Source organism: Coregonus lavaretus (assembly GCF_964263955.1).
Source record: "Coregonus lavaretus genome assembly, chromosome: 1".
NCBI lineage: Eukaryota > Metazoa > Chordata > Actinopteri > Salmoniformes > Salmonidae > Coregonus > Coregonus lavaretus.
Window position 1 is genome coordinate 19,077,235 of NC_139988.1, and position 26,008 is coordinate 19,103,242.

Here is a 26,008-nt window from a genome sequence, read left to right on the forward strand (position 1 = left end):
AGATATATAAGCCCCAATATCAGCCTCTATTCCATAGCTTTACAACACATCCCAGAGTTTTTCTAGCCTATTACCTTTGGTAAATCACCCAGCCAGGGTCTTGACAAAAGCCAATCATGTCAGAGAGATTGTGTACTTCAAGGCAATGTATTCACTTTACCGCAGCAAAGGAGTGACAAAATGAGTAAAACTTTTCCAGTTTATTTGTCAAGTTGCCTGAAAGTTAAGAGTCAGACAGGTCGTGTTGTCTAGTCCCAAAGTAAGAAGGGGAAAGATGAGGTCTCCAAGGTTGGAGCAGCCACTATAGGTTTAGCATGTCTTCCAAGTCCACACAGGCTCATTGAAAAAGAGGTGCCGGTTTAGATTATAGGTACAACTGTCCCTGCGCCCCGGTTAGAGGACGTAAATTACCAGTCTCCAACTCCCAGTGTCAGAGAAAGGGTTTGAGAGAGGGTTTCGTACACTCATTATCCTGCAGTTTCCACACACACACACACACACACGACCGGGAGATGTGAGATGACACACATGGATCATTACCCTGTGTCAGCTGACAAGGCTTGGTCATCTCCAGTCTGTTGACAGAGCACAGCGCCCCCATCTGGGGGATCAGAGTAACAACTCCGTCACGGTTCTCAAACACACAGTGTTCCTCCAGCAGACCAGCACCATGGAGCACTGCATGGTGGGAGACAGGGTTAGGGTTAGAGGTCAGAATTCAAAAACAGTGTTCCTCCTGCAGACCAGCACCATGGAGCACTGCAGGGAAGAAAGGGAGGGAAAGCGTGAGTTTAAGGGGGTCAGTTGAGGTGAGGCGCAGAATCACTTATCTTGATCATATAATGAGCAGTCTAAAACACAGGGAAATGAGTGCCTAATACTCTGGAATAACACTAAACTCACATGAACCCCAAGCAACAGCCCACTGCATATATATACACTGTCTTCCTACTGACTCACCAATATCCTGATTGAATGACGCCTTGTCTCGACCCACCAGCGTCCTGCCCTCCTGCAATCAGATCACAAGGCCAATGTCATTAGGTCTGCCTGATCGTAAGCTGATTTCCTCATGGGAGAATCCAATCTAAGGCTGCATCCCAAATGGCACCCTATTCCCTATATAGTGCACTACTATGGGCCCTGGTCAAAAGTAGTACACTATAAAGGGAATAAGGTGACATTTGGGATGTAGACTAAGAGACCAGTAGTGGATAAACTCATTTGGATTTCCCACATTTAGCAGTAGTTTTAAAACAAGCTACATTATTGGCTAGTACCACAGACCCATTGAGAACGTACACCGAGTATACAAAACATTAGGAACACCTGCTCTTTCCATGACAGACTGACCAGGTGAATGCCATGATCCCTTATTGATGTCACTTGTTAAGTCCACTTCAAATCAGTGTAGATGAATGGGGGGAGACAGGTTAAAGGATTTTTAAGCCTTGAGACATGGATTGTGTATGTGTGCCATTCAGAGGGTGAATGGGCAAGACAAAAGATTGAAGTGCCTTTGAACAGGGTATGGTAGTAGATACCAGGCGCACCGGTTTGTGTCAACGCTGCTGGGTTTTTCACACTCAACAGTTTCCCATGTGTTTCAAGAATGGACCACCACCCAAAGCACATCCAGCCAATGACAACTGTGGGAAGAATTGGCGTCAACATGGGCCAGCATCCATGTGGAACGCTTTCGACACCTTGTAGAGTCCATGCCCTGACGAATTGAGGCTGTTCTGAGGGCAAAAGGGGATCCTAATGTTTTGTACAGTCAGTGTATATACATATATGTGTCTTACTCACTTTTAAATGATAGAGAATGATGCCAGTGCTGAGAAGATCCTCATTGATGCCGATTAGGTGAGGTAGTTTGGAGTCCAAGACCACGCCAATACCCTCCTTCCTCAGAGCTACAGTCTCTTCCTACACAGTACCAGACACAGAACAGGGTAGTACTACTATTATGATAACAACAGGTTAACCCAGCACTACGCCTATAACCTTCTTACTCAGAGCTACCGTCTCCTATATAGCAGGGGATTAACAGACAGGTGAGTAACAGACAGGTGAAGTAACAGCCAGGTGAGGTAACAGCCAGGTGAGGTAACAGAGTCCAACACGGTCTTCTCATATACACATACATGCATACATACAGTGGGGGAAAAAAGTATTTAGTCAGCCACCAATTGTGCAAGTTCTCCCACTTAAAAAGATGAGAGGCCTGTAATTTTCATCATAGGTACACGTCAAATAAAAAAAAATCACATTGTAGGATTTTTAATGAATTTATTTGCAAATTATGGTGGAAAATAAGTATTTGGTCAATAACAAAAGTTTCTCAATACTTTGTTATATACCCTTTGTTGGCAATGACACAGGTCAAACGTTTTCTGTAAGTCTTCACAAAGTTTTCACACACTGTTGCTGGTATTTTGGCCCATTCCTCCATGCAGATCTCCTCTAGAGCAGTGATGTTTTGGGGCTGTCGCTGGGCAACACGGACTTTCAACTCCCTCCAAAGATTTTCTATGGGGTTGAGATCTGGAGACTAGCTAGGCTACTCCAGGACCTTGAAATGCTTCTTACGAAGCCACTCCTTCGTTGCCCGGGCGGTGTGTTTGGGATCATTGTCATGCTGAAAGACCCAGCCATGTTTCATCTTCAATGCCCTTGCTGATGGAAGGAGGTTTTCACTCAAAATCTCACGATACATGTCTTCTCATTCATTCTTTCCTTTACACGGATCAGTCGTCCTGGTCCCTTTGCAGAAAAACAGCCCCAAAGCATGATGTTTCCACCCCCATGCTTCACAGTAGGTATGGTGTTCTTTGGATGCAACTCAGCATTCTTTGTCCTCCAAACACGACGAGTTGCGTTTTTACCAAAAAGTTATATTTTGGTTTCATCTGACCATATGATATTCTCCCAATCCTCTTCTGGATCATCCAAATGCACTCTAGCAAACTTCAGACGGGCCTGGACATGTACTGGCTTAAGCAGGGGGACACGTCTGGCACTGCAGGATTTGAGTCCCTGGCGGCGTAGTGTGTTACTGATGGTAGGCTTTGTTACTTTGGTCCCAGCTCTCTGCAGGTCATTCACTAGGTCCCCCCGTGTGGTTCTGGGATTTTTGCTCACCGTTCTTGTGATCATTTTGACCCCACGGGGTGAGATCTTGCGTGGAGCCCCAGATCGAGGGAGATTATCAGTGGTCTTGTATGTCTTCCATTTCCTAATAATTGCTCCCACAGTTGATTTCTTCAAACCAAGCTGCTTACCTATTGCAGATTCAGTCTTCCCAGCCTGGTGCAGGTCTACAATTTTGTTTCTGGTGTCCTTTGACAGCTCTTTGGTCTTGGCCATAGTGGAGTTTGGAGTGTGACTGTTTGAGGTTGTGGACAGGTGTCTTTTATACTGATAACAAGTTCAAACAGGTGCCATTAATACAGGTAACGAGTGGAGGACAGAGGAGCCTCTTAAAGAAGAAGTTACAGGTCTGTGAGAGCCAGAAATACTTATTTTCCACCATAATTTGCAAATAAATTCATTAAAAATCCTACAATGTGATTTTCTGGATTGTTTTTTCTCATTTTGTCTGTCATAGTTGACGTGTACCTATGATGAAAATTACAGGCCTCTCTCATCTTTTTAAGTGGGAGAACTTGCACAATTGGAGGCTGACTAAATACTTTTTTTCCCCACTGTACGTACATACAGTTGAAGTTGGAAGTTTACATACACTTAGGTTGGAGTCATTAAAACTCGTTTTTCAACCACTCCACAAATTTCTTGTTAACAAACTATAGTTTTAGCAAGTCGGTTAGGACATCTACTTTGTGCATGATACAAGTCATTTTTCCAACAATTGTTTACACAGATTATTTCACTTACAGTGAGGGAAAAAAGTATTTGATCCCCTGCTGATTTTGTACGTTTGCCCACTGACAAAGACATGATCAGTCTATAATTTTAATGGTAGGTTTATTTGAACAGTGATAGACAGAATAACAACAAAAAAATCCAGAAAAAAAAGCATGTCAAAAATGTAATTGATTTGCATTTTAATGAGGGAAATAAGTATTTGACCTCCTCTCAATCAGAAAGACTTCTGGCTCCCAGGTGTCTTTTATACAGGTAACGAGCTGAGATTAGGAGCACACTCTTAGAGGGAGTGCTCCTAATCTCAGCTTGTTACCTGTATAAAAAGACACCTGTCCACAGAAGCAATCAATCAATCAGATTCCAAACTCTCCACCAAGGCCAAGACCAAAGAGCTCTCCAAGGATGTCAGGGACAAGATTGTAGACCTACACAAGGCTGGAATGGGCTACAAGACCATCGCCAAGCAGCTTGGTGAGAAGGTGACAACAGTTGGTGCGATTATTCGCAAATGGAAGAAACACAAAATAACTTTCATTCTCCCTCGGCCTGGGGCTCCATGCAAGATCTCACCTCGTGGAGTTGCAATGATCATGAGAATGGTGAGGAATCAGCCCAGAACTACACGGGAGTAATGAAAGTTATTTCGTGGTCCTTTGTAGCTCAGCTGGTAGAGCACGGCGCTTGTAACGCCAAGGTAGTGGGTTCGATCCCCGGGACCACCCATACACAAAAAAAAAATAATTATGCACGCATGACTGTAAGTCGCTTTGGATAAAAGCGTCTGCTAAATGGCATATAATAATAATAATAATAATAATAATAATAATAATAATAATAATAATAAGGCAGCTGGGACCATAGTAATCAAGAAAACAATTGGTAACACACTACGCCGTGAAGGACTGAAATCCTGCAGTGCCCGCAAGGTCCCCCTGCTCAAGAGAGCACATATACAGGGCCGTCTGAAGTTTGCCAATGAACATCTGAATGATCCAGAGGAGAACTGGGTGAAAGTGTTGTGGTCAGATGAGACCAAAATCGAGCTCTTTGGCATCAACTCAACTCGCCGTGTTTGGAGGAGGACGAATGCTGCCTATGACCCCAAGAACACCATCCCCGCCGTCAAACATGGAGTTGGAAACATGCTTTGGGTTGCTCCTGTAAGTCGCTCTGGATAAGAGCGTCTGCTAAATTACTAAAATGTAAATGTGTTTTTCTGCTAAGGGGACAGGACAACTTCACTGCATCAAAGGGACGATGGACGGGGCCATGTACCGTCAAATCTTGGGTGGGAACCTCCTTCCCTCAGCCAGGGCATTGAAAATGGGTCGTGGATGGGTATTCCAGCATGACAATGTCCCAAAACACGGCCAAGGCAACAAAGGAGTGGCTCAAGAAGAAGCACATCAAGGTCATGGAGTGGCCTAGCCAGTCTCCAGACCTTAATCCCATAGAAAATCTGTGGAGGGAGCTGAAGGTTCGAGTTGCCAAACGTCAGCCTCGAAACCTTAATGACTTGGAGAAGATCTGCAAAGAGGAGTGGAACAAAATCCCTCCTGAGATGTGTGCAAACCTTTTGGCCATCTACAAGAAACGTCTGACCTCTGTGATTGCCAACAAGGGTTTTGCCACCAAGTACTAAGTCATGTTTTGCAGAGGGGTCAAATACTTATTTCCCTCATTAAAATGCAAATCAATTTATAACATTTTTGACATGCATTTTTCTGGATTTTTGTGTTGTTATTCTGTCTCTCACTGTTCAAATAAACCTACCATCAAAATTATAGACTGATCATGTCTTTGTCAGTGGGCAAACGTACAAAATCAGCAGAGGATCAAATACTTTTTTCCCTCACTGTATCACAATTCCAGTGGGTCAGAAGTTTATATACACTAAGTTGACTGTGCCTTTAAACAGCTTGGAAAATTCCAGAAAATGATGTCATGGCTTTAGAAGCTTCTGATAGGCTAATTGACACCATTTGAGTCAATTGGAGGTGTACCTGTGGATGTATTTCAAGGCCTACCTTCAAACTCAGTGCCTCTTTGCTTGACATCATGGGGAAATCAAAAGAAAATCAGCCAAGACCTCAGAAAAAAAATTGTAGACCTCCACAAGTCTGGTTCATCCTTGGGAGCAATTTCCAAATGTCTGAAGGTACCACGTTCATCTGTACAAACAATAGTATGCAAGTATAAACACCATGGGACCACGCAGCCGTCATATCGCTCAGGAAGGAGACGCATTCTGTCTCCTAGAGATGAATGTACTTTGGTGCGAAAAGTGCAAATCAATACCTGAACAACAACAAAGGACCTTGTGAAGATGCTGGAGGAAACAGGTACAAAAGTATCTATATCCACAGTAAAACGAGTCCTATATCGACATAACCTGAAAGGCCGCTAAGCAAGGAAGAAGCCACTGCTCCAAAACCACCATAAAAAAGCCAGACTATGGTTTGTAACTGCACATGTGGACAAAGATTGTACTTTTTGGAGAAATGTCCTCTGGTCTGATGAAACAAAAATACAACTGTTTGGCCATAATGACCATCGTTATGTTTGGAGGAAAAAGGGGAGGCTTTTTTCTTTATTTTTACATTGTAGAATAATAGTGAAGACATCAAAATTATGAAATAACACATATGGAATCATGTAGTAAACAAAAAAGTGTTGAACAAATCGAAATATTTTATATTTGAGATTCTTCAAATAGCCACCGTTTGCCTTGATGACAGCTTTGCACACTGTTGGCATTCCCTCTACCAGCTTCACCTAGAATGCCTACCGATGATATCATTTACGAAGATTATACCTTTTTTAAACATTCTGTCAAAAAATAAAGGTTTTTTGTCAATTAGTATATTTGAATTTAACCACAATATTTGTTGCATTATTTGTTCTGTCGTTTCTGGAGGATTAAATTAGAAATAGTGATATTTGGGAGATGATTTCCATTTCAAATAACTGAAAATGAGTTGTTGTAATCTGAATAAAGGGAAAAAGGCCTTTCTTGAACATTGGGTGAGATAATCTTACTAATTTGCTTGAGAACCAGTTCGGATTTAAGTATAACTTTTGTATGACTGAAGCTTTTAGTGATAGGTCTAATGCTTTAATATTTAATAATTTCTGTCCTCCGAATTCATATTCATTATATAAATAGGCCCTTTGAATTTTGTCTGGCTTGCCATTCCAAATAAAATTGAATATTTTTTTCTCATATAATTTAAAAAACTGTTCGCTAGGCGTAGGCAAGACCATAAGCAAATAGGTAAACTGGGATAATACTAAAGAGTTAATCAGGGTGATTTTTCCACAAATTGACAGGTATTTTCCTTTCCATGGTAGTAAGATATTATCTATTTTTGCTAACTTTCTTTTAAAATTTATTGAAGTGAGATCGAGTATATCCACATCACCATCAGAACATTGTATTGGTAAACTACATGGTAATGTAAAAATTGTATTTTTTTGTGATCCAATACGTAATATAGTACATTTGTCATAATTTGGTTGTAATCCAGAGAGGTTAGAAAATGTATCTAGATCCTCTATGAGGCTGTGGAGGGATTCTAGTTGTGGATTTAAAAGAAAACATGAATCATCAGCATACAATGACACCTTTGTTTTTAAGCCCTGGATTTCTAATCCTCTGATATTATTATTGGATCTGATTTTAATAGCTAATAGTGGACAACCTTGTTTCACTCCTCTTGACAGTTTAAAACTTTGAGAAATAGCCATTATTTACTATTTTACACCTAGGGTTACTATACATGATTTTGACCCATTTTATAAGAGATTCTCCAAAATTGAAATGCTCCAGGCATTTATATATAAACCTGAGTCATACTTTATCAAATGCCTTTTTGAAGTCTGCTATGAATAGCAGGCCTGGTTTCCCATATTTTCCATAGTGTTCTATTGTTTCCAATACTTGCCTTATATTATCTCCAATGTATCTGCCATGTAAAAAACCTGTCTGATTAGAATGAATAATATCCGACAATACCTTTTTAATTCTATGCGCTATACATTTTGCTAGAATTTTTGCATCACAACACTGAAGTGTAAGGGGCCTCCAATTTTTTTAATGGACTGGATCTTTATAATTTTCCACTTGTATCCTGTTTCAGTAATAATGAGATCTTCTTCTTGAGTGTCAGATAATCTACCATTTACATAGGAGTGGTTAAAACATGCTAATAACGGTCCTCTTAGTATATCAAAAAAGGTTTGGTATACCTCGACTGGTATGCCATCCAACCCTGGAGTTTTCCCAGACTTATTGCATCCAGAAGTTCCTCCTCTGTAATTTCACCTTCACATGAGTCTTTCTGTATGGCTGTTAATTTGACATTATCTATAGAAAAAAATCTCTACAATTAGTTTCAGTTAGAGGAGATGGAGGCGACTGAAAAGAAAACATATGCTTAAAGTACTTTGTTTCCTCCTTCAAAATATCATTTGGTGAATCATGGGTGACTCCGTCAATTGTAACCAGTTTCATTAAGTTCTTTTTGGTAGCATTCCTATGTTGAAGATTAAAAAATAATTTTGTGCATTTTTCCCCATATTCCATCCAGTTTGCTTTATTTTTATAATATATTACACTTGATCTTTCTTGAATAAGTTTCTCCATTTCTTTTTGTTTTTCCTCTAATTTATTCTGAGCCTCTATGTTACAGTTTTTATTGCCATCTATCTGTTCTGTTAGACTTTCTATTTCCTTTGTTAGTATAAACTCTTTTGACCTAAATTGCTTTTGTTTTCGAGATGAGTACTTAATTGCATGGCCTCTAAAGGCACATTTAAAGGTGTCCCATACAATAAGGGGATTTGCTATGTTATGTCGGAAAAAGTAAGTTATAAATTCCTTTGTTCTAATTATAAATAAATTATCATCCAATAGGCTTTGATTAAATTTCCAATATCCTCGCCCACGTGGAAATTCAGTAAGAGTAATGTATATGCCAATTATATGATGGTCCGACCGCATTCTGTCCCCTATCAACACTTTAAAACTTTTGGTGCCAACGAGAATGAGATAAGAAAGAAGTCAAGACGACTAGCTTGATTCAGTCTCCGCCATGTATACCTCACTAGATCAGTATATTTAAGCCTCCATATATCTACTAGTTCTAATGTATCCATGACATTCACAATTTCCTTAAGAGCATGTGGGTGATTGTTTGTGGTGTGATTTCCTTTACGGTCCATTGAGCTATTTAAAACAGTATTATAATCCCCCACCATAATAATATTGTCTTGAATTGCTTGCAGGGTTGATAATTTATTATATATATTGTCAAAGAATTGTGGATCATCATTATTTGGTCCGTAAAGGTTAATGAGCCATATCTGTTTATGGTCCAATAACATATTTAAAATAATCCATCTACCTTGCGTATCTATTTGGACAATTTGCACATTCGGATCGAAATTACTATTAATTAATATCATCACCCCTTTTGAATTTCTTTGCCCATGGGAGAAGTATATCCCCCCCCCCCCCCCCATTCCTTTTTCCACGCAACTTCATCTTGAATTGTTGAATGAGTTTCCTGTATACAATAGATATTATATTCCTTCTCTTTGAGCCATGTAAATATTGTTCTTCTTTTGTTATTATCAGCTAAGCCATTACAATTATAACTGGCTATATTTATTTCACCATAATGAGATACAAGTTAAGTCTATCATTATATATGTTTGTAAATTTACCAATAAAAAATACCGTAATGATTGAGTGTCCATATAGCTGTACCGTGATATTTGCATTGCTACTGAGTAACCCTTCAATTGTTCTCCACTAATTCCCCCGCTAAAGCCCCTCCCCATCCCAAATTGAGCCGTCATCCCAGTGATCAGCATCCCACCCACGTCCCTCCGGATCCCTAAGGCCCCGAGAGGCCAGGACCCATCCATCGAAAACAGCACACAGTGCCACCCACAAAACAGAATCAGATTAACCGCCAAAAGCATTTCCAATGCTGTCACCTCTCTCGCTCTCTCTCTCTATATATATATATATATATATATATATATATATAACTATTTTAAAAAAATTATGCATATCCTATTCTCCATCATTATCAATTCATATGCGTAATAATGTCGGCAGTTCATGCGTAGGATTTTAACATATAACCCGGATTGCCATTGTATTACATTTAATATATTGACAAGCAATTATTATCCTAGCAAATAATTCCTGTGGTCCATCCCATAACCCCACACCCCCACAACAGATGCCGGACAAACACACACGCACACTCACATACTCCAACACACTCAACCCCCCTCCTCCACAATCCACCATAAAATCAGATACTCAACGGCTGTTATATCCCAGAGCCCAACTCAAGAAAGAACCTGATTTACGAGTGCACATACAGTTAAAGCTGATTGAGAAAGCATGCAGATTGAGCAGAAATTGACAATGTGAGATTTGATTAATCTACTTAATCTATGTCAAGTCCTAGGTGATGGAGATCAGATCCACCCTCTTCACCTGAGACACAAACACTCTGATCCCCTGTTGTAACCATTTTCCCAAGCATCTCCGTGCGGTCAGACCTTTGATTATTTTGTGCCACAATGAAAAAACCCCTCTCTGATTGTCCGAGTGTGACCCCCTCCCCATGGGTTACTGCAGCCAGTGTTTCCAGCACTGCCACTACCTGGGTGGGCGTACCCCACCGGCTAGGTAAAAGGTCATCAAGGTTCTCATTAGCAGCTTTGAGAATTTCCTTGTATATTATGCTCTCCCATCAGGGGGCTCTGGCTTTGTAGGACCAACCCTGCCAGGTAGGGCACACCTGTTAATTGAAATTCATTCCAGGTGACTACCTCATGATGCTGGTTGAGAGAATGCCAAGTGTGCTGTCATCAAGGCAAAGGCTGGCTACTTTGAAGAATCTCAAATATAAGATATATTTTGATTTATTTAACACTTTTTGGGGTTACTACATGATTCCATATGTGTTATTTCATAGTTTTGATGTCTTCACTATTATTATATAATGTAGAAAATAGTAAAAATAAAGAAAAAACCCTTGAATGAGTAGGTGTGTCCAAACCGTTGACTGGTACTGTACATCTATATAACAGACAGTCACAGCCAGACACAGTAAACAGCCAGACACAGTAAACAGCCAGACACAGTCACGAAACAGGTTAGGTAGTTCTGAGTCCAGCACCACTCCTATCTCCTCCTTCCTTAGTGCTACCATCTCCTCCAACACAACAGGGACCAAACAGAGCACAGAAAATCACCAGAGCTCCTAGGTCTGGGCAACAATAACATTTTACATTTACATTTTAGTCATTTAGCAGACGCTCTTATCCAGAGCGACTTACAGGAGCAATTAGGGTTAAGTGCCTTGCTCAAGGGCACCGACAGATTTTTCACCTAGTCGGCTCGGGGATTACAACCAGCGACCTTTCGGTTACTGGCACAACGCTCTTAACCACTAAGCTACCTGCCGCCCCAACGAATAACAACCAACGAAACCGCTGACAGTCAGACGTTTAATAGCAAAACAGCAGAAAAGTGAATTATTTAGGAGTTCTGGCTCTTCCCCACTCCAAAGTTAGAAAGAATAACAGCAAAGCTCCAAACATGTCAGTCAGAGATGGCACCCTATTCACTATACAGCGCAATACTTTTGACCAGATCAAAAGTAGTGCACTACGAAGGGAATAGGGTACCATTTGGGAAGCACAAACCATGTGTCCCAGTGGTAGACTGGCTAAAGGTTAGAGGGACTATAAACAACTCAGATTACCATGGCGACGTACACAGTGTTTTACCAAGCGGATCACTCCACCAGCATCGCACCACACACAAAATAACTATGCACCATTGGTTTAAGATTTCAACTATGGTGCCTACGGTTGAAACACTCAAACTCTGTGTGTGTGTGTGTGTGTGTGTGTGTGTGTGTGTGTGTGTGTGTGTGTGTGTGTGTGTGTGTGTGTGTGAGAGAGAGAGAGACTGAGGGAATACTAAACTTTACACAGACCAGAGACAAACTTAAGACAATAGTCAGATCTACTCGACCTTCATGCAGACACAGCATACTGTAGGTCAGTGGTTGTCAACCTGGGGTACTAGGACCCCTGAGGGTACCTGGCCTATCCACAGGGGGTACCTTGTGTGTAAAATGTTGAGATCCACTAATGTAGCTAAGAAAAGGCATTGCTCTGCTTTATTGACATCTAAAATCAACCAGGCAGGTCCTACAGGCCCTAGGTTTGTCGCACCTGGACTACTGTGTGGCAAAGGACAGGATTTTAGAAATGTTTGCAAATGTATTAAAAATAAGTATTCAGACCCTTTTCTATGAGTAAATTAAATATTATTTGGAAAGGCACACACACCTGTCTATATAAAAGGTCCCAGAGTTGACAGTGCATGTCAGAGCAAAAACCAAGCCATGAGGTCGAAGGAATTGTCCGTAAAGCTCAGAGACAGCATTGTGTCGAGGCACAGGTCTGGGGAAGGGTACCAAAACATTTCTGCAGCATTGAAGGTCCCCAAGAACACAGTGGCCTCCATCATTCTTAAATGGAAGAAGTTTGGAACAACTAAACTCTTCCTAGAGCTGGCCACCCGGCCAAACTGAGCAATCGGGGGAGAAGGGCCTTGGTCAGGGAAGTGACCAAGAACCCAATGGTCACTCTCACAGAGCTCCAGAGTTCCTCTGTGGAGTTGTGAGAACCTTCCAGAAGGACCATCTCTGCAGCACTCCACCAATTAGGCCTTTATGGTAGAGTTGCCAGACGGAAGCCACTCCTCAGTAAAAGGCACATGACAGCCCACGTGGAGTTTGCCAAAAGGCACCTAAAGACTCTCAGACCATGAGAAACAAGAGATTCTCTGGTTTGATAAAACCAAGTTTGAACTCTTTGGCCTGAATGCCAAGCGTCACGTCTGGAGGAAACCTGGCACCATCCCTACGGTGAAGCATGGTGGTTGCAGCATCATGCTGTGGGGATGTTTTTCAGTGGCAGGGAGACTAGTCAGCATCGAGGCAAAGATGAACGGAGCAAAGTACAGAGAGATCCTTGATGAAAACCTGCTCCAGAGCGCACAGGACCGCAGACTGGGGTGAAGGCTCACCTTCCAACAGGACAACAACCCTAAGCACACAGCCAAGACAACGTAGGAGTGGCTTCAGGACAAGTCTCTGAATGTCCTTGAGAGGCCTAGCCTGAGCCCAGGCACTTGAACCCGATCGAATATCTCTGAAGAGACCTGAAAATAGCTGTGCAGCATCGCTCCCATCCAACCTGACAGAGCTTGAAAGGATCTGCAGAGAATAATGGGAGAAACTCCCCAAATACAGGTGTGCCAAGCTTGTAGAGTCATACCCAAGAAGACTTGAGGCTGTAATCGCTGTCAAAGGTGCTTCAACAAAGTACTGAGTAAAGGGTCTGAATACTTATGTAAAATGTGATCATTTTAAATTTTTAATAAATTAGCAAACATTTCTAAAAACCTGTTTTTGGTTTGTCATTATGGGGAATTGTGTAGATTGATGAGGGAAAAAAACTATTTGATCAATTTTAGAATAAGGCCGTAACCTAGCAAAATGTGGAAAAAGTCAAGGGGTCTGAATACTTTCCAAAGGCACTATATAAAAGGTATTCGGTGCCTTCAGAAAGTATTCACACCCTTTGATGTTGTCCACATTTTGTTGTGTTACAGCCTGAATTTAAAATTAATTACATTGAGATTGTGTCACTGGCCTACACATAAATACCCCATAATGTCAAAACGGAATTATGATTTTAGAAATGTTTACTAATTAATTAAAAATGAAAAGCTGAAATGTCTTGAGTCAATAAGTATTCAACCCTATTGTTATGGCAAGCCTAAATAAGTTAATGAGTAAAAATGTGCTTAAGTCACATAAGTTGCATGGACTCACTGTGTGCAATAAGTGTTTAACATGATTTTTTAATGACTACCTCATCTCTGTACCCCACACACACAGATCATTTTAAGGTCCCTCAGTTGAGCAGTTAATTTCTCAACCACAAAGACCATGGAGGTTTTCCAATGCCTCGTAAAGGGCACCTATTGATAGATGGGTAAAAACAAACAAAAAGACAGTATATTAATTATACTTTTGATGGTCTATCAATACACCCAGTCACTACAACGATACAGGCGTCCCTCCTAACTCAGTTGCCGGAGAGGAAGGAAACCACTCAGCGATTTCACCATGAGGCCAATGGTGACTTAAAACAGTTACAGAGTTTAATGGCTGTGATAGAAGAAAACTGAGGATGGATCAACAACATTTAGTTACTCCACAATACTAGCTTAAATGACAGAGTGAAAAGGAAGACTGTACAGAATAAAAATATTCCATAAACATGCATCCTGTTTGTAATAAGGCACTAAACTGCCAAGAATGTGGCAAAGAAATGTACTTTCTGTCCTGAATACAAAGCGTTATGTTTATAGCAAATCCAACACAACACAACACATCACTGAGTACCACTTCATATTTTCAAGCATGATGGTGGCTGCATCATGTTATGGGTATGCCGGTCATCAGGAAGCACTAGGGAGTTTTATTTTTATAAAAAGAACCGGAAGAGCGCTAATCACAGGCAAAATCCTAGAGGAAAACCTGGTTCAGTCTGCTTTCCACCAGACACTGGGAGACTAATTCACCTTTCAGCGGGACAATAACCTAAAACACAAGGCAAAATATACACTGGAGTTGCTTACCAAGACGACGTTGAATGTTCCTGAGTGGCCAAGTTAGTTTTGACTTAAATCGGCTTGAAAATCTAAGGCAAGACTTGAAAATGGCTGCCTAGCAATGACCAACAACCAACTTCACAGAGCTTGAAGAATTTTAAAAAGAATAAATGGGCAAATATTGTACAAACCAGGTGTGCAAAGCTCTTAGAGACTTACCCAGAAAGACTCACAGCTGTAGTCGCTGCCAAAGGTGATTACATCATGTATTGACTCAGGGGTGTGAATACTTACGTAAATTACATATTTCTGTACAAAACACATAATGTTCACTGTCATTATGGGGTAGTGTGTAGATGGGTGAGAGAAAAAAAAGTTTTAATCTATTTTGAATTCAGGCTGTAAAAACAATGTGGAATAAGTCAAGGGGCAGGAATACTTTCTGAAGGCACTGCATGTTGCCCTCCTATTCATCTTTATACAACAAGTGATGTGTTTTCTCTGCACCTCTGTGGCAAATTATCTTTCAATGCACCATCTTCCTGAGGAAAGGTTGAAGGATCGGGTGAATATGAAACATTCTAAAACACAATTTCATGGCATTATTATCATAGATATTTTCCCTTCTGAAGAATTGTATTTATTCACACACAGAAACCTCCATGTCAAACACTGACTAATAGAAGGGTTTTTAACGTCCATATTCCACACACACGAGTCTGTGATTAATGCTACCCTATAGTGTGTGTGTGTGTGTGTGTGTGATGAATACTGCCCTATAGTGCTGACATTCACATTACAGGAAGTCACACCCCCACGTTAGCCTTTGGTCACATCAGAAACTCAAAAGTCAGCCTCAAATCAATGAATGTTCAGGTGGGAAAATCCATGCCGTTTGTCCAGAAATCCCTGCTAAATATGTATTTAATGGCATTTCAGGTTTCTGCACGTCAGAAGAGGGTGATAAGAGGCAGAATAAATGGATTTGATCGGTGGAATACATTTTTAAAGCTTTAGTACAGAGGTACAATTCTACATTTCCATCTGTGAACGGTCTGCTCTGTACGGTTTGCTTCACTGCCCACAGTACGGGAGCTGGGCTAACGTCAGGAAACTGTCCTGAGAGGGGGAGTCGACAGCCGTGTGTGTGTGTCTATATATTCTATACTAGGAGGCTGAAAAACATTGCCAGTGTTATGACTATTGACTTCGATGAAATGGCACCAGACATTAAAAGCAGAGCAGACTTCCCACCTTGGGTTCAAGGCTAAACTGCCTTTTCCTTTCAGTCAGTGGCTCCTGCTGAATAACAAACTAACTCACTCAGTGTGTGTGTGTCTCTCATCTCCCAGTCCTGTCTCAGTTAAGTGACAGTGCATTAATCTGCCAGGCTCCTCTCTTCACCTCTAATGAAGTCTGTGAAGAAACCCTTTAATTAACTATAGGCCTGGACACACACACACACACACACACACACACACACACTTCCCTGAGACAGGATGGGTAGATGAGATAATTTTTCTTAGTCAGACCAAATCAGAGTATAGGGCCAGGCCATGCAGCATGATGCCACACACACACTACTGCATGTGTGAGTGTGTTGCTCTCCATCCCTTGATTGAGGCAGGTGGTGGACGTAATTATCTTTTGGGCAGGCTTGGGCACAAACACACCTCATCTATTGGCCAGGCTTGGGCAGCGTTTAAACTCGCATTAAAATTTCACCCAACTGCAGATGATGGCTTTCATGCATTTGTGAGCACTTCCACTGAGTTTCCCTACTTCACTTTACATAAATTAAAGTATCTCCACTGCAAGGTCAGCCCACCACCTGTCCACGAGAGCTCTGATGAGAGCACTGGTGAGTAAGATTTCCAATATATTTAATAAATATGGCAAACACTTTACTTCATCTGACAGGAGCCCACACTACAACATCAATAAAAAATCATCACGCAGAGATAGCACAGGGCAGAGTAGGTTAGGAGGCCATCTCGAATTGGAACAGTAGTGGTAACTTGCGGGGATCTCTCTCCAAAGAAGTTGAAATTAAGATCTTTGCATTATTGGGATTTATAATTGGGAGTTGCAACAAAATGCTTGAGGCTTTGAGAGCAGACATTGGACACTCAATTGCTTAGCGATTTTCATTACGAGTCATAGAAAGTGAATGGTCAAGTCATGAAAAGTTGTCAAGAGGTCTAAAAATAACTCTATAGAACTCAATCACTCAGTTCTTAACTGCCAATTTTTTCCTTAACTATAGACTTAAGAAGAAAGTTAAACAAAGTTGCTATTCCTCAAAAAGGTTCTTGGAAATTCTAGCTATTTATAATGTTTCTCCTTAAGCAAAAAGTTAAGTAGAAATTTAGATTCTTGAAGATAAAGTTATTGGAAATGTTCTTAATTCCAAGATAGATAAACCCTTGTCTTAAACTCAGGGCAGTGAGAGAAGAAGCTCATGAAAGCAATTGAACATGTTTAATTCACAAACTTCATCTGAAAGTTTCAGTATTTATTATTTTAAACCCAAGAACATGTTTTAGAACAGTAATTTCAGTACGAAATATGCTAACATGATTGCCATTGCTAGCTAAAAATCGGGTGATTAGCAACAAACAATTGAAGAAGATTCATAAGAATTCAAATCATTAAATCTTAAGATGTTGAGGAAATGCACTTACAAACTATCTTATGAACTTCTTTTTGTAAACAATGTTAAGCTTATTACGTTTTTGCGTAAGAAGTGTTCTGTGAACCTGGGCCCAGATTTGTTTGTGCCATCATGTCCCTGTTCTATCTCCATGGTTACAGACATGTGGAGGTTCTCTAGAACATCAAAGGCCATCTTGGGCAGCATTATTAAAATGTCACCCAACTGCAGATGATGGCTTTAAAACTGGAATCCTTAATGGTGAAACTGCCATGTGCATTTGCGATATTACAACAAAGAAGTTACCGCCAACATCATTGCACACACACGATAGAACAGCAGCATATGTACTGCCCCCCAAAAAAATTCACAATGTGCGACGCTCCCCAGCTCTGCTTCGGCAACAAATCAATAACAATAGCCGTAGGACGGACAGTGCCGCAGTTTCCCCTACATGCGGATTCCATCTTTAATGGGTTTCTGAGCGCCTCCAGACATTCATAGGAGTTTCCTCTACCTTACTCTGCATATCAAACTCCACTGTAGGACAGCCAAGCATCTGTCCAGCTCGCCAGCTAGTCACCTGTCCACCTCACCTGCAGAGGCCCACACTGAAACACTACAATAAAAAAGCACAACACAATACTTCTCCATTTGGAGCAAGTCTGAGGGAAGTCACCAAAGACATTAGAATGAAGCTCATAGATCTACGCATTAAATGGGATTTACTTCCGTGAAGTTAAGGGCTCAAAAACATCAGCAACTTGAATGCTTATTGATTTCCACTGCGAGTCAAGTCGAGTCCTAGTCAAGCCATCTGAAATTGAGCTCTATTGCTCATGTAAAGGTTATAGATAGAACAATCACAAAGGTCATCTCAAATGATACATCAAGGTCTAACTGCAGACAGGGTGGATACTAGAAGGTAATGGAATCCCTTAATGATGAAATATAATGTGGAAATGACAGACCAAAGACAATGGTGGAAGAACAGAAGACAGTCTGTGGGGACGTCCCAGATGTAGTGCTGAGCGATTTGTGCTTTTTGAGGTAGGTTTGGTTTCGGTTCGACTATTTGAAAAAATATCACTGTTTTCAATTTCGATTATTTGGGTTGAATGCTGTAACACAGAATAAAACAATTAATAAAAGTCCCCATTACTGCCTATCGCTTCTTAACCATCATTTATTCACATTACTTTAAATGAAATATTTCAGTTGTTGTGTATATTACATTTGTTTTATTTTACTAAATTATTTCATTCCAAGTCATCATCTCATCTCTATAGAGCTGCTGCCTATGCGGTCTGACTAAATCACTATTTTAGTAGTTCTTCAAAGTAAATAAGGAATACTTTTATCACTGCTGAATACCAACTATCAAATGACTTTGATCATGTATTTTCAGGTAGAGATACCTCACAAAACTACAACTCCCTAGTACGTCGCACAGTTCAGGCTGGATACGATTTATCTCTAGAGAAACTGTGCTACAGTGAGGGAAAAAAGTATTTGATCCCCTGCTGATTTTGTACGTTTGCCCACTGACAAAGACATGATCAGTCTATAATTTTAATGGTAGGTTTATTTGAACAGTGAGAGACAGAATAACAACAACAAAATCCAGAAAAACGCATGTCAAAAATTTTATGAATTGATTTGCATTTTAATGAGGGATATAAGTATTTGACCCCCTCACAATCAGAAACACTTCTGGCTCCCAGGTGTCTTTTATACAGGTAACGAGCTGAGATTAGAAGCACACTCTTAAAGGGAGTGCTCCTAATCTCAGTTTGTTAACTGTATAAAAGACACCTGTCCACAGAAGTAATATATCAATCAGATTCCAAACTCTCCACCATGGCCAAGACCAAAGAGCTCTCCAAGGATGTCAGGGACAAGATTGTAGACCTACACAAGGCTGGAATGGGCTACAAGACCATCGCCAAGCAGCTTGGTGAGAAGGTGACAACAGTTGGTGCGATTATTCGCAAATGGAAGAAACACAAAATAACTGTCAATCTCCCTCAGCCTGGGGCTCCATGCAAGATCTCACCTCGTGGAGTTGCAATGATCATGAGAACGGTGAAGAATCAGCCCAGAACTACACGGGAGGGTCTTGTCAATGATCTCAAGGCAGCTGGGACCATAGTCACCAAGAAAACAATTGGTAACACACTACGCCGTGAAGGACTGAAATCCTGCAGCGCCCACAAGGTCCCCCTGCTCAAGAAGGCACATACACAGGCCCGTCTGAAGTTTGCCAATGAACATCTGAATGATTCAGAGGAGAACTGGGTGAAAGTGTTGTGGTCAGATGAGACCAGAATCGAGCTCTTTGGCATCAACTCAACTCGCCGTGTTTGGAGGAGGAGGAATGCTGCCTATGACCCCAAGAACACCATCCCCACCGTCAAACATGGAGGTGGAAACATTATGCCTTGGGGGGGGGGGGGGGGTTTCTGCTAAGGGGACAGGACAACTTCACCGCATCAAAGGGACGATGGACGGCGCCATGTACCATCAAATCTTGAGTGAGAACCTCCTTCCCTCAACCAGGGCATTGAAAATGGGTCGTGGATGGGTATTCCAGCATGATAATGACCCAAAACGGCAAAGGCAACAAAGGAGTGGCTCAAGAAGTGGCCTCGCCAGTCTCCAGACCTTAATCCCATAGAAAATATGTGGAGGGAGCTGAAGGTTCGAGTTGCCAAACATCAGGCTTGAAACCTTAATGACTTGGAGAAGATCTGCAAAGAGGAGTGGGACAAAATCCCTCCTGAGATGTGTGCAAACCTGGTGGCCAACTACAAGAAATGTCTGACCTCTGTGATTGCCAACAAGGGTTTTGCCACCAAGTACTAAGTCATATTTTGCAGAGGGGTCAAATACTTATTTACCTCATTAAAATGCAAATCAATTCATAACATTTTTGACATGCGTTTTTCTGGATGTTTTTGTTGTTATTGTGTCTCTCACTGTTCAAATAAACCTACCATTAACATTATAGACTGATCATGTCTTTGTCAGTGGTCAAACGTACAAAATCAGCAGGGGATCAAATACTTTTTCCCCCCTCACTGTATGTGCGCATGGAACTGACAAAAAACAAAATGGAAAATAACTAGTTGCTTGAAATTTCAGTTAAATCGCTCAGCACTACCCAAATGGCACCCTATGGGCACTGGTCAAAGTAGTACACTACATAGGGAATAAGGTGCCATTTGGGAGTATCAGAAACCGATGGTTACATACTTTAATCTCTACTCTCCGATGTGCTTATCATAGCAGGTTCAGAGGAGTCTAGAGCGAGCGAGAGAGATCGAGAGAAAAAGAGAAGGATTCATCCAACCCAAGAAACAGTCCCCTGTTGGCACTGGCTCTAACAAAAATATAAAACTTCTAGAAAGTAACAGTCTCCCTTTCCACAAATCAAGAGGACACAGCTCATCTCCCTCACTAACTTTAAGCATCAGTTGTCAGAGCAGCTTACCGATCACTGCACCTGTACACAGCCCATCTGAAATTAGCCCACCCAACTACCTCATCTTCATATTGTTATTTATTTTGCTCATTTGCACCCCAGTATCTCTATTTGCACATCATCTCTTGCACATCTAGCATTCCAGTGTTAATACTAAATTGTAATTATTTTGCACTATGGCCTATTTATTGCCTTACCTCCATAACTTGCTACATTTGCACACACTGTCTATATATATTTTCTGTTGTATTTTTGACTTTATGTTTTGTTTTACCCCATATGTAACTCTGTGTTGTTGTTTTTTATCGCACTGCTTTGCTTTATCTTGGCCAGGTCGCAGTTGTAAATGAGAACTTGTTCAACTGGGTTACCTGGTTAAATAAAGGTGAAATAAATTATTTTTTAAAACAATTTTCTTCATCATGTTCCTCATTCCAAGAGTGTGTCCCAAATGGTACCGTATTCCCTATACAGTGCACTTTTAAATAGAGTAGTGCACAATATAGGGGATATGGTTACATTTGGGACGCAATCCAACACTACAACAAGAACAGGTTTGCATTAATCTGTGGCACCTCTCTCCAAACAAATGGGCAGGTACATCCTGAAATATTTGTGCGTGTAAGTATACAGCAGGAGATGAGAACATTTTGGTATCTTTCCCGCTTCCTTTCTCCCTCCCCCTCTTCCCGCTCTTCAACCCATCTCATATAAATTACCTTTCCTTTCCCACGTACCCTGCAACCAATCTTTGTCTAAGTCCCAAATGCCAACCTAATCCCTATTTAGTGCACTACTTATGTCCAGGGCCCATAGGGCTATGGTCAAAAGTGGTGCCATATTCCCTATTTAGTAGTGCACTAAATGAGGAATTGGGTGCCATTAGCATTCTAAATCTACATGGGAAACTGCATTACCCTTCTGTTTACACTGCTCTCTTTCTCTAACAATGAAGCGCAGGAATCTAATATGTCCCCTGCATTTCTCACCGTACCCCTGGCTCCATGGCGGGTTCTACCACTCGTCACCCTGCACAGAATTCAAATATAAGGGAAGACGAAATGTCAAATCCATAAAGCTGTTCATCAAACACTTATCGTTATGGCAACATCAGTATGCCAGCCGCTTGCCAGTACAGTGGCCTTTCAGCCCGGGTGTCACGCTGAACGTTTAACATGGAAAAACATGGCCAGGCTTCATATCAGTGTGTGTGTATTAGGGCTGTGACGATACCAGAATCGCAATATTTTTTACATGGCAAAGATTTCAACACGAAGCAGACAACTCTTTGGTCCTTCAAAAACCTGCTGTAAGTAAAATATTGTGTGCTATAGCTTGGAAAATAAATAAATGGGACTCTGGATGACAACATAATGTTTGTTTCCAACATTAGTGCTGTTGCCATGATACTAACGAGTATCGCGATACTGGTATCGTCCCGGCCCTAGTGTGTGTGTGTGTCGATTCCCCTCAGCCCTCTGTCCCTGTAGAGATAGAATATGTAATGGTCTCCCTTATAGTAAACTCCCTTTAAACTCCCTATACAGTCTTTTAAATTGTATTTTTTTAACCATCACTATGCCTAATAAATCACTGTTTATTTTCATGACAATAACTCCACATTATTTCCCTGATTCTCCTTTTGCCATTGAAATGCTCAGTCTGATCGTGTGGGCGTGTTGAAACATTTAAATATATTTACATACACAGACCTGATTGGCAAATAGGATAATCTATACCAGGGGTTTTCAACTCTTACCCTACGAGGTCTGGAGCATGCTGGTTTTCTGTTCTACCTAATAATTAATTGCACGCACCTGGTGTCCCACGTCTAAATCAGTCTCTGATTAGAGGGAAACAATGAAAAAAAGCATTGGAACAGGCTTCGAGGTCCAGAACTGAATTTTAGGGGTTTAGACTCTAGATAACAGGGCAACTCCAGTTGTCGGGGGCCTGATCGTGTCACACTTTTGCCCCAGCCCCAGCTAACACCAGATCTTCAGTTTAGAATGCAATTAGTTTAAATCAGCTGGCCCACCCCTGCTCTGGAGTCTACCCTTACTTACTCCTTCAAAGGAGGAGGATACAAATGCAAATAAAAGGTGACTGGTCAGTGGCCAGAATAAATCAGATCAGATTATGTCATGATGTGAGCAAAAAACTTCATCCCACCTGAACAGGCTGAAATTCCAGGCATAAAAATAAAAACAAAACAAAAAAGTGTTGAGAAAAAAAAGAGCAGAAGTAAAATAAAATAACAGTAGGGAGGCTATATATACAGGGGGGTACCGTTGCAGAGTCAATGTGCGGGGGCACCGGCTAGTTGAGATAATATGTACATGTGGGTAGAGTTAAAGTGACTATGCATAAATAATTAACAGAGTAGCAGCAGCGTAAAAAGGATGGGGTGGGGGGGCAGTGCAAATAGTCCGGGTAGCCATGATTAGCTGTTCAGGAGTCTTATGGCTTGGGGGTAGAAGCTGTTGAGAAGTCTTTTGGACCTAGACTTGGCACTCCGGTACCGCGCGGTAGCAGAGAGAACAGTCTATGACTAGGGTGGCTGGAGTCTTTTACAATTTTGAGGGCCTTCCTCTGACACCGCCTGGTATAACTGAGTGGCGCAGTGGTCTAAGGCACTGCATCGCAGTGCTAACTGTGTCACTAGAGATCCTGGTTCGAATCCAGGCTCTGTCGCAGCCGGCCGCGACCGGGAGACTCATGGGGCGGCGCACAATTGGCCCAGCGTCGTCCAGGGTAGGGGAGGGAATGGCCGGCAGGGATGTAGCTCAGTTGATAGAGCATGGCGTTTGCAACGCCAGGGTTGTGGGTTCGATTCCCACGGGGGGCCAGTATAAAAAAATATGTATTCACTAACTGTAAGTCGCTCTGGATAAGAGCGTCTGCTAAATGACTAAAATGTAAATGTAAATAGAGGTCCTGGATGGCAGGAAGCTGAACTGGGCCGTACGCACCACCCAAACTGAGCAATCGGTGGAGAAGGGCCTTGGTCAGGGAGGTGACCAATAACCCAATGGTCACTGACAGAGCTCCAGAGTTCCTCTGTGGAGATGGGAGAACCTTTCAGAAGGACAACCATCTCTGCAGCACTCCACCAATCAGGCCTTTATGGTAGAGTGGCCAGATGGAAGCCCCTCAGTAAAAGGCACATGACAGCCCGCTTGGAGTTTGCCAAAAGGCACCTAAAGGACTCAAACCATGAGAAACAAGATTCTCTGGTTTGATAAAACCAAGTTTGAACTCTTTGGCCTGAATGCCAAGCATCATGTCTGGAGGAAACCTGGCACCATCCCTACGGTGAAGCATGGTGGTAGCAGCATCATCCTGTGGGGATGTTTTTCAGCGGCAGGGACGGCAAGACTAGTCAGGATTGAGGGGAAGATGAACGGAGCAAAGTGCAGAGAGATCGTTGATGAAAACCTGCTCCAGAGCGCTCAGGACCTCAGACTGGGGCAAAGGTTCACCTTCCGACAGGACAACGACCCTAAGCACACAGCCAAGACAATGTAGGAGTGGCTTCAGGACAAGTCTCTGAATGTCCTTGAGTGGCCCAGCCAGAGCCCGGACTTGAACCCGATAGAACATCTCTGGAGAGACCTGAAAATAGCTGTGCAGCAACGCGCCCCATCCAACCTGACAGAGCTTGAGAGGATCTGCAGAGAAGAATGGGGGAAACTCCCCAAATACAGGTGTGCCAAGCTTGTAGAGTCATACCCAAGAAGACTCGAGGCTGTAATCACTGCCAATGGCGCTTCAACAAAGTATGTATACACACTTTTTTTCAGTTTTCATATTTCACAAATATTTCATCTACATTTTATGGTATATAATATCAGATCACTTCATATAGCCATTTATTCAGATGGGTCATGTACATTCAAGGACATGGCCATTTTTACATTGTTGGAGGGAAATGCTTCCCAACTTCTGGCCCTGGGAACCCAAAGGGATGCACATATTCTCTCCCCCGGCCTCCACCCAACCCCAATGAGAGGTTTGATGGGTCCCGAGGGACAGGACCAAGAAGCACAACTCAGAGGTATGGTAACAGATTCTTAGCAGGTCCAATCCATCCTACTGTTCAGTCGTGCGGTCAGGTGCCACAAAGAGGGACTTAGGAAAATTGCAATTGGCTCAGAACAGGGCAGCACAGCTGGCCCTTGGATGTACACAGAGAGCTAACATTAATAAAATGCATGTCAATCTCTCCTGGCTCCAAGTGGAGGAGAGATTGACTTCATCACTACTTGTATTTGTGAGAGGTATTGACATGTTGAATGCACCGAGCTGTCTGTTTGAACTACTGGCACACAGCTCGGACACCCATGCATACCCCACAAGACATGCCACCAGATGTCTCTTCACAGTCCCCAAGTCCAGAACAGACTATGGGAGGCACACAGTACTACATAGAGCCATGACTACATGGAACTCTATTCCATATCAAGTAACTCATGCAAGCAATAAAATTTGACTTTAATTTTTTTTTATAAAAATACACCTTATGGAACAGCAGGGACTGTGAAGCAACACAAACATAGGCACAGACATGCATACAAACACACGATTGTGCATGACACAAGTAATTTTTCCAACAATTGTTTACACACAGATTATTTCACTGTATCACAATTCCAGTGGGTCAGAAGTTAACACACTAAGTTGACTGTGCCGTTAAACAGCTTGGAAAATTCCAGAAAATGATGTTATGGCTTTAGAAGCTTCTGATAGGCTAATTGACATCATTTGAGTCAATTGGAGGTGTACCTGTGGATGTATTTCAAGGCCTACCTTCAAACTCAGTGCCTCTTTGCTTGACATCATGGGAATATCAAAAGAAAATCAGCCAAGACCTCAGAAAAAAAAATGGTAGACCTCCACAAGTCTGGTTCATCCTTGGTAGCAATTTCCAAATGCCTGAAGGTACCACGTTCATCTGTACAAACAATAGTACGCAAGTATAAACACCATGGAACCACGCAGCCGTCATACCGCTCAGGAAGGAGACGCATTCTGTCTCCTAGAGATAAACGTACTTTGGTGCGCTCAGCAAGGAAGAAGCCACTGCTCCAAAACCGCCATAAAAAAGCCAGACTACGGTTTGCAACTGCACATGGGGACAAAGATCGTACTTTTTGGAGAAATGTCCTCTGGTCTGATGAAACAAAAATAGAACTGTTTGGCCATAATGACCATCGTTATGTTTGGAGGAAAAAGGGGGATGCGTGCAAGCCGAAGA

The 26,008-nt window shown here is 41.8% G+C and overlaps 1 protein-coding gene across 1 annotated transcript in view; it reads right to left on the bottom strand.

Annotated features, from left to right (window-relative positions):
- The window catches only part of LOC311124056 (kinesin-like protein KIF16B), a gene marked incomplete at both ends in the record, with an annotated part of 131,241 nt that overhangs the window by 86,077 nt on the left and 19,156 nt on the right, over window positions 1-26,008 (bottom strand). Inside the window, 3 exons of the mRNA XM_084158251.1 lie at window positions 541-678; window positions 961-1,012; window positions 1,810-1,929. Of these exons, the coding sequence (XP_084014377.1) occupies window positions 541-678; window positions 961-1,012; window positions 1,810-1,929 (310 nt within the window). The remainder of the gene's footprint in view (window positions 1-540; window positions 679-960; window positions 1,013-1,809; window positions 1,930-26,008) is intronic.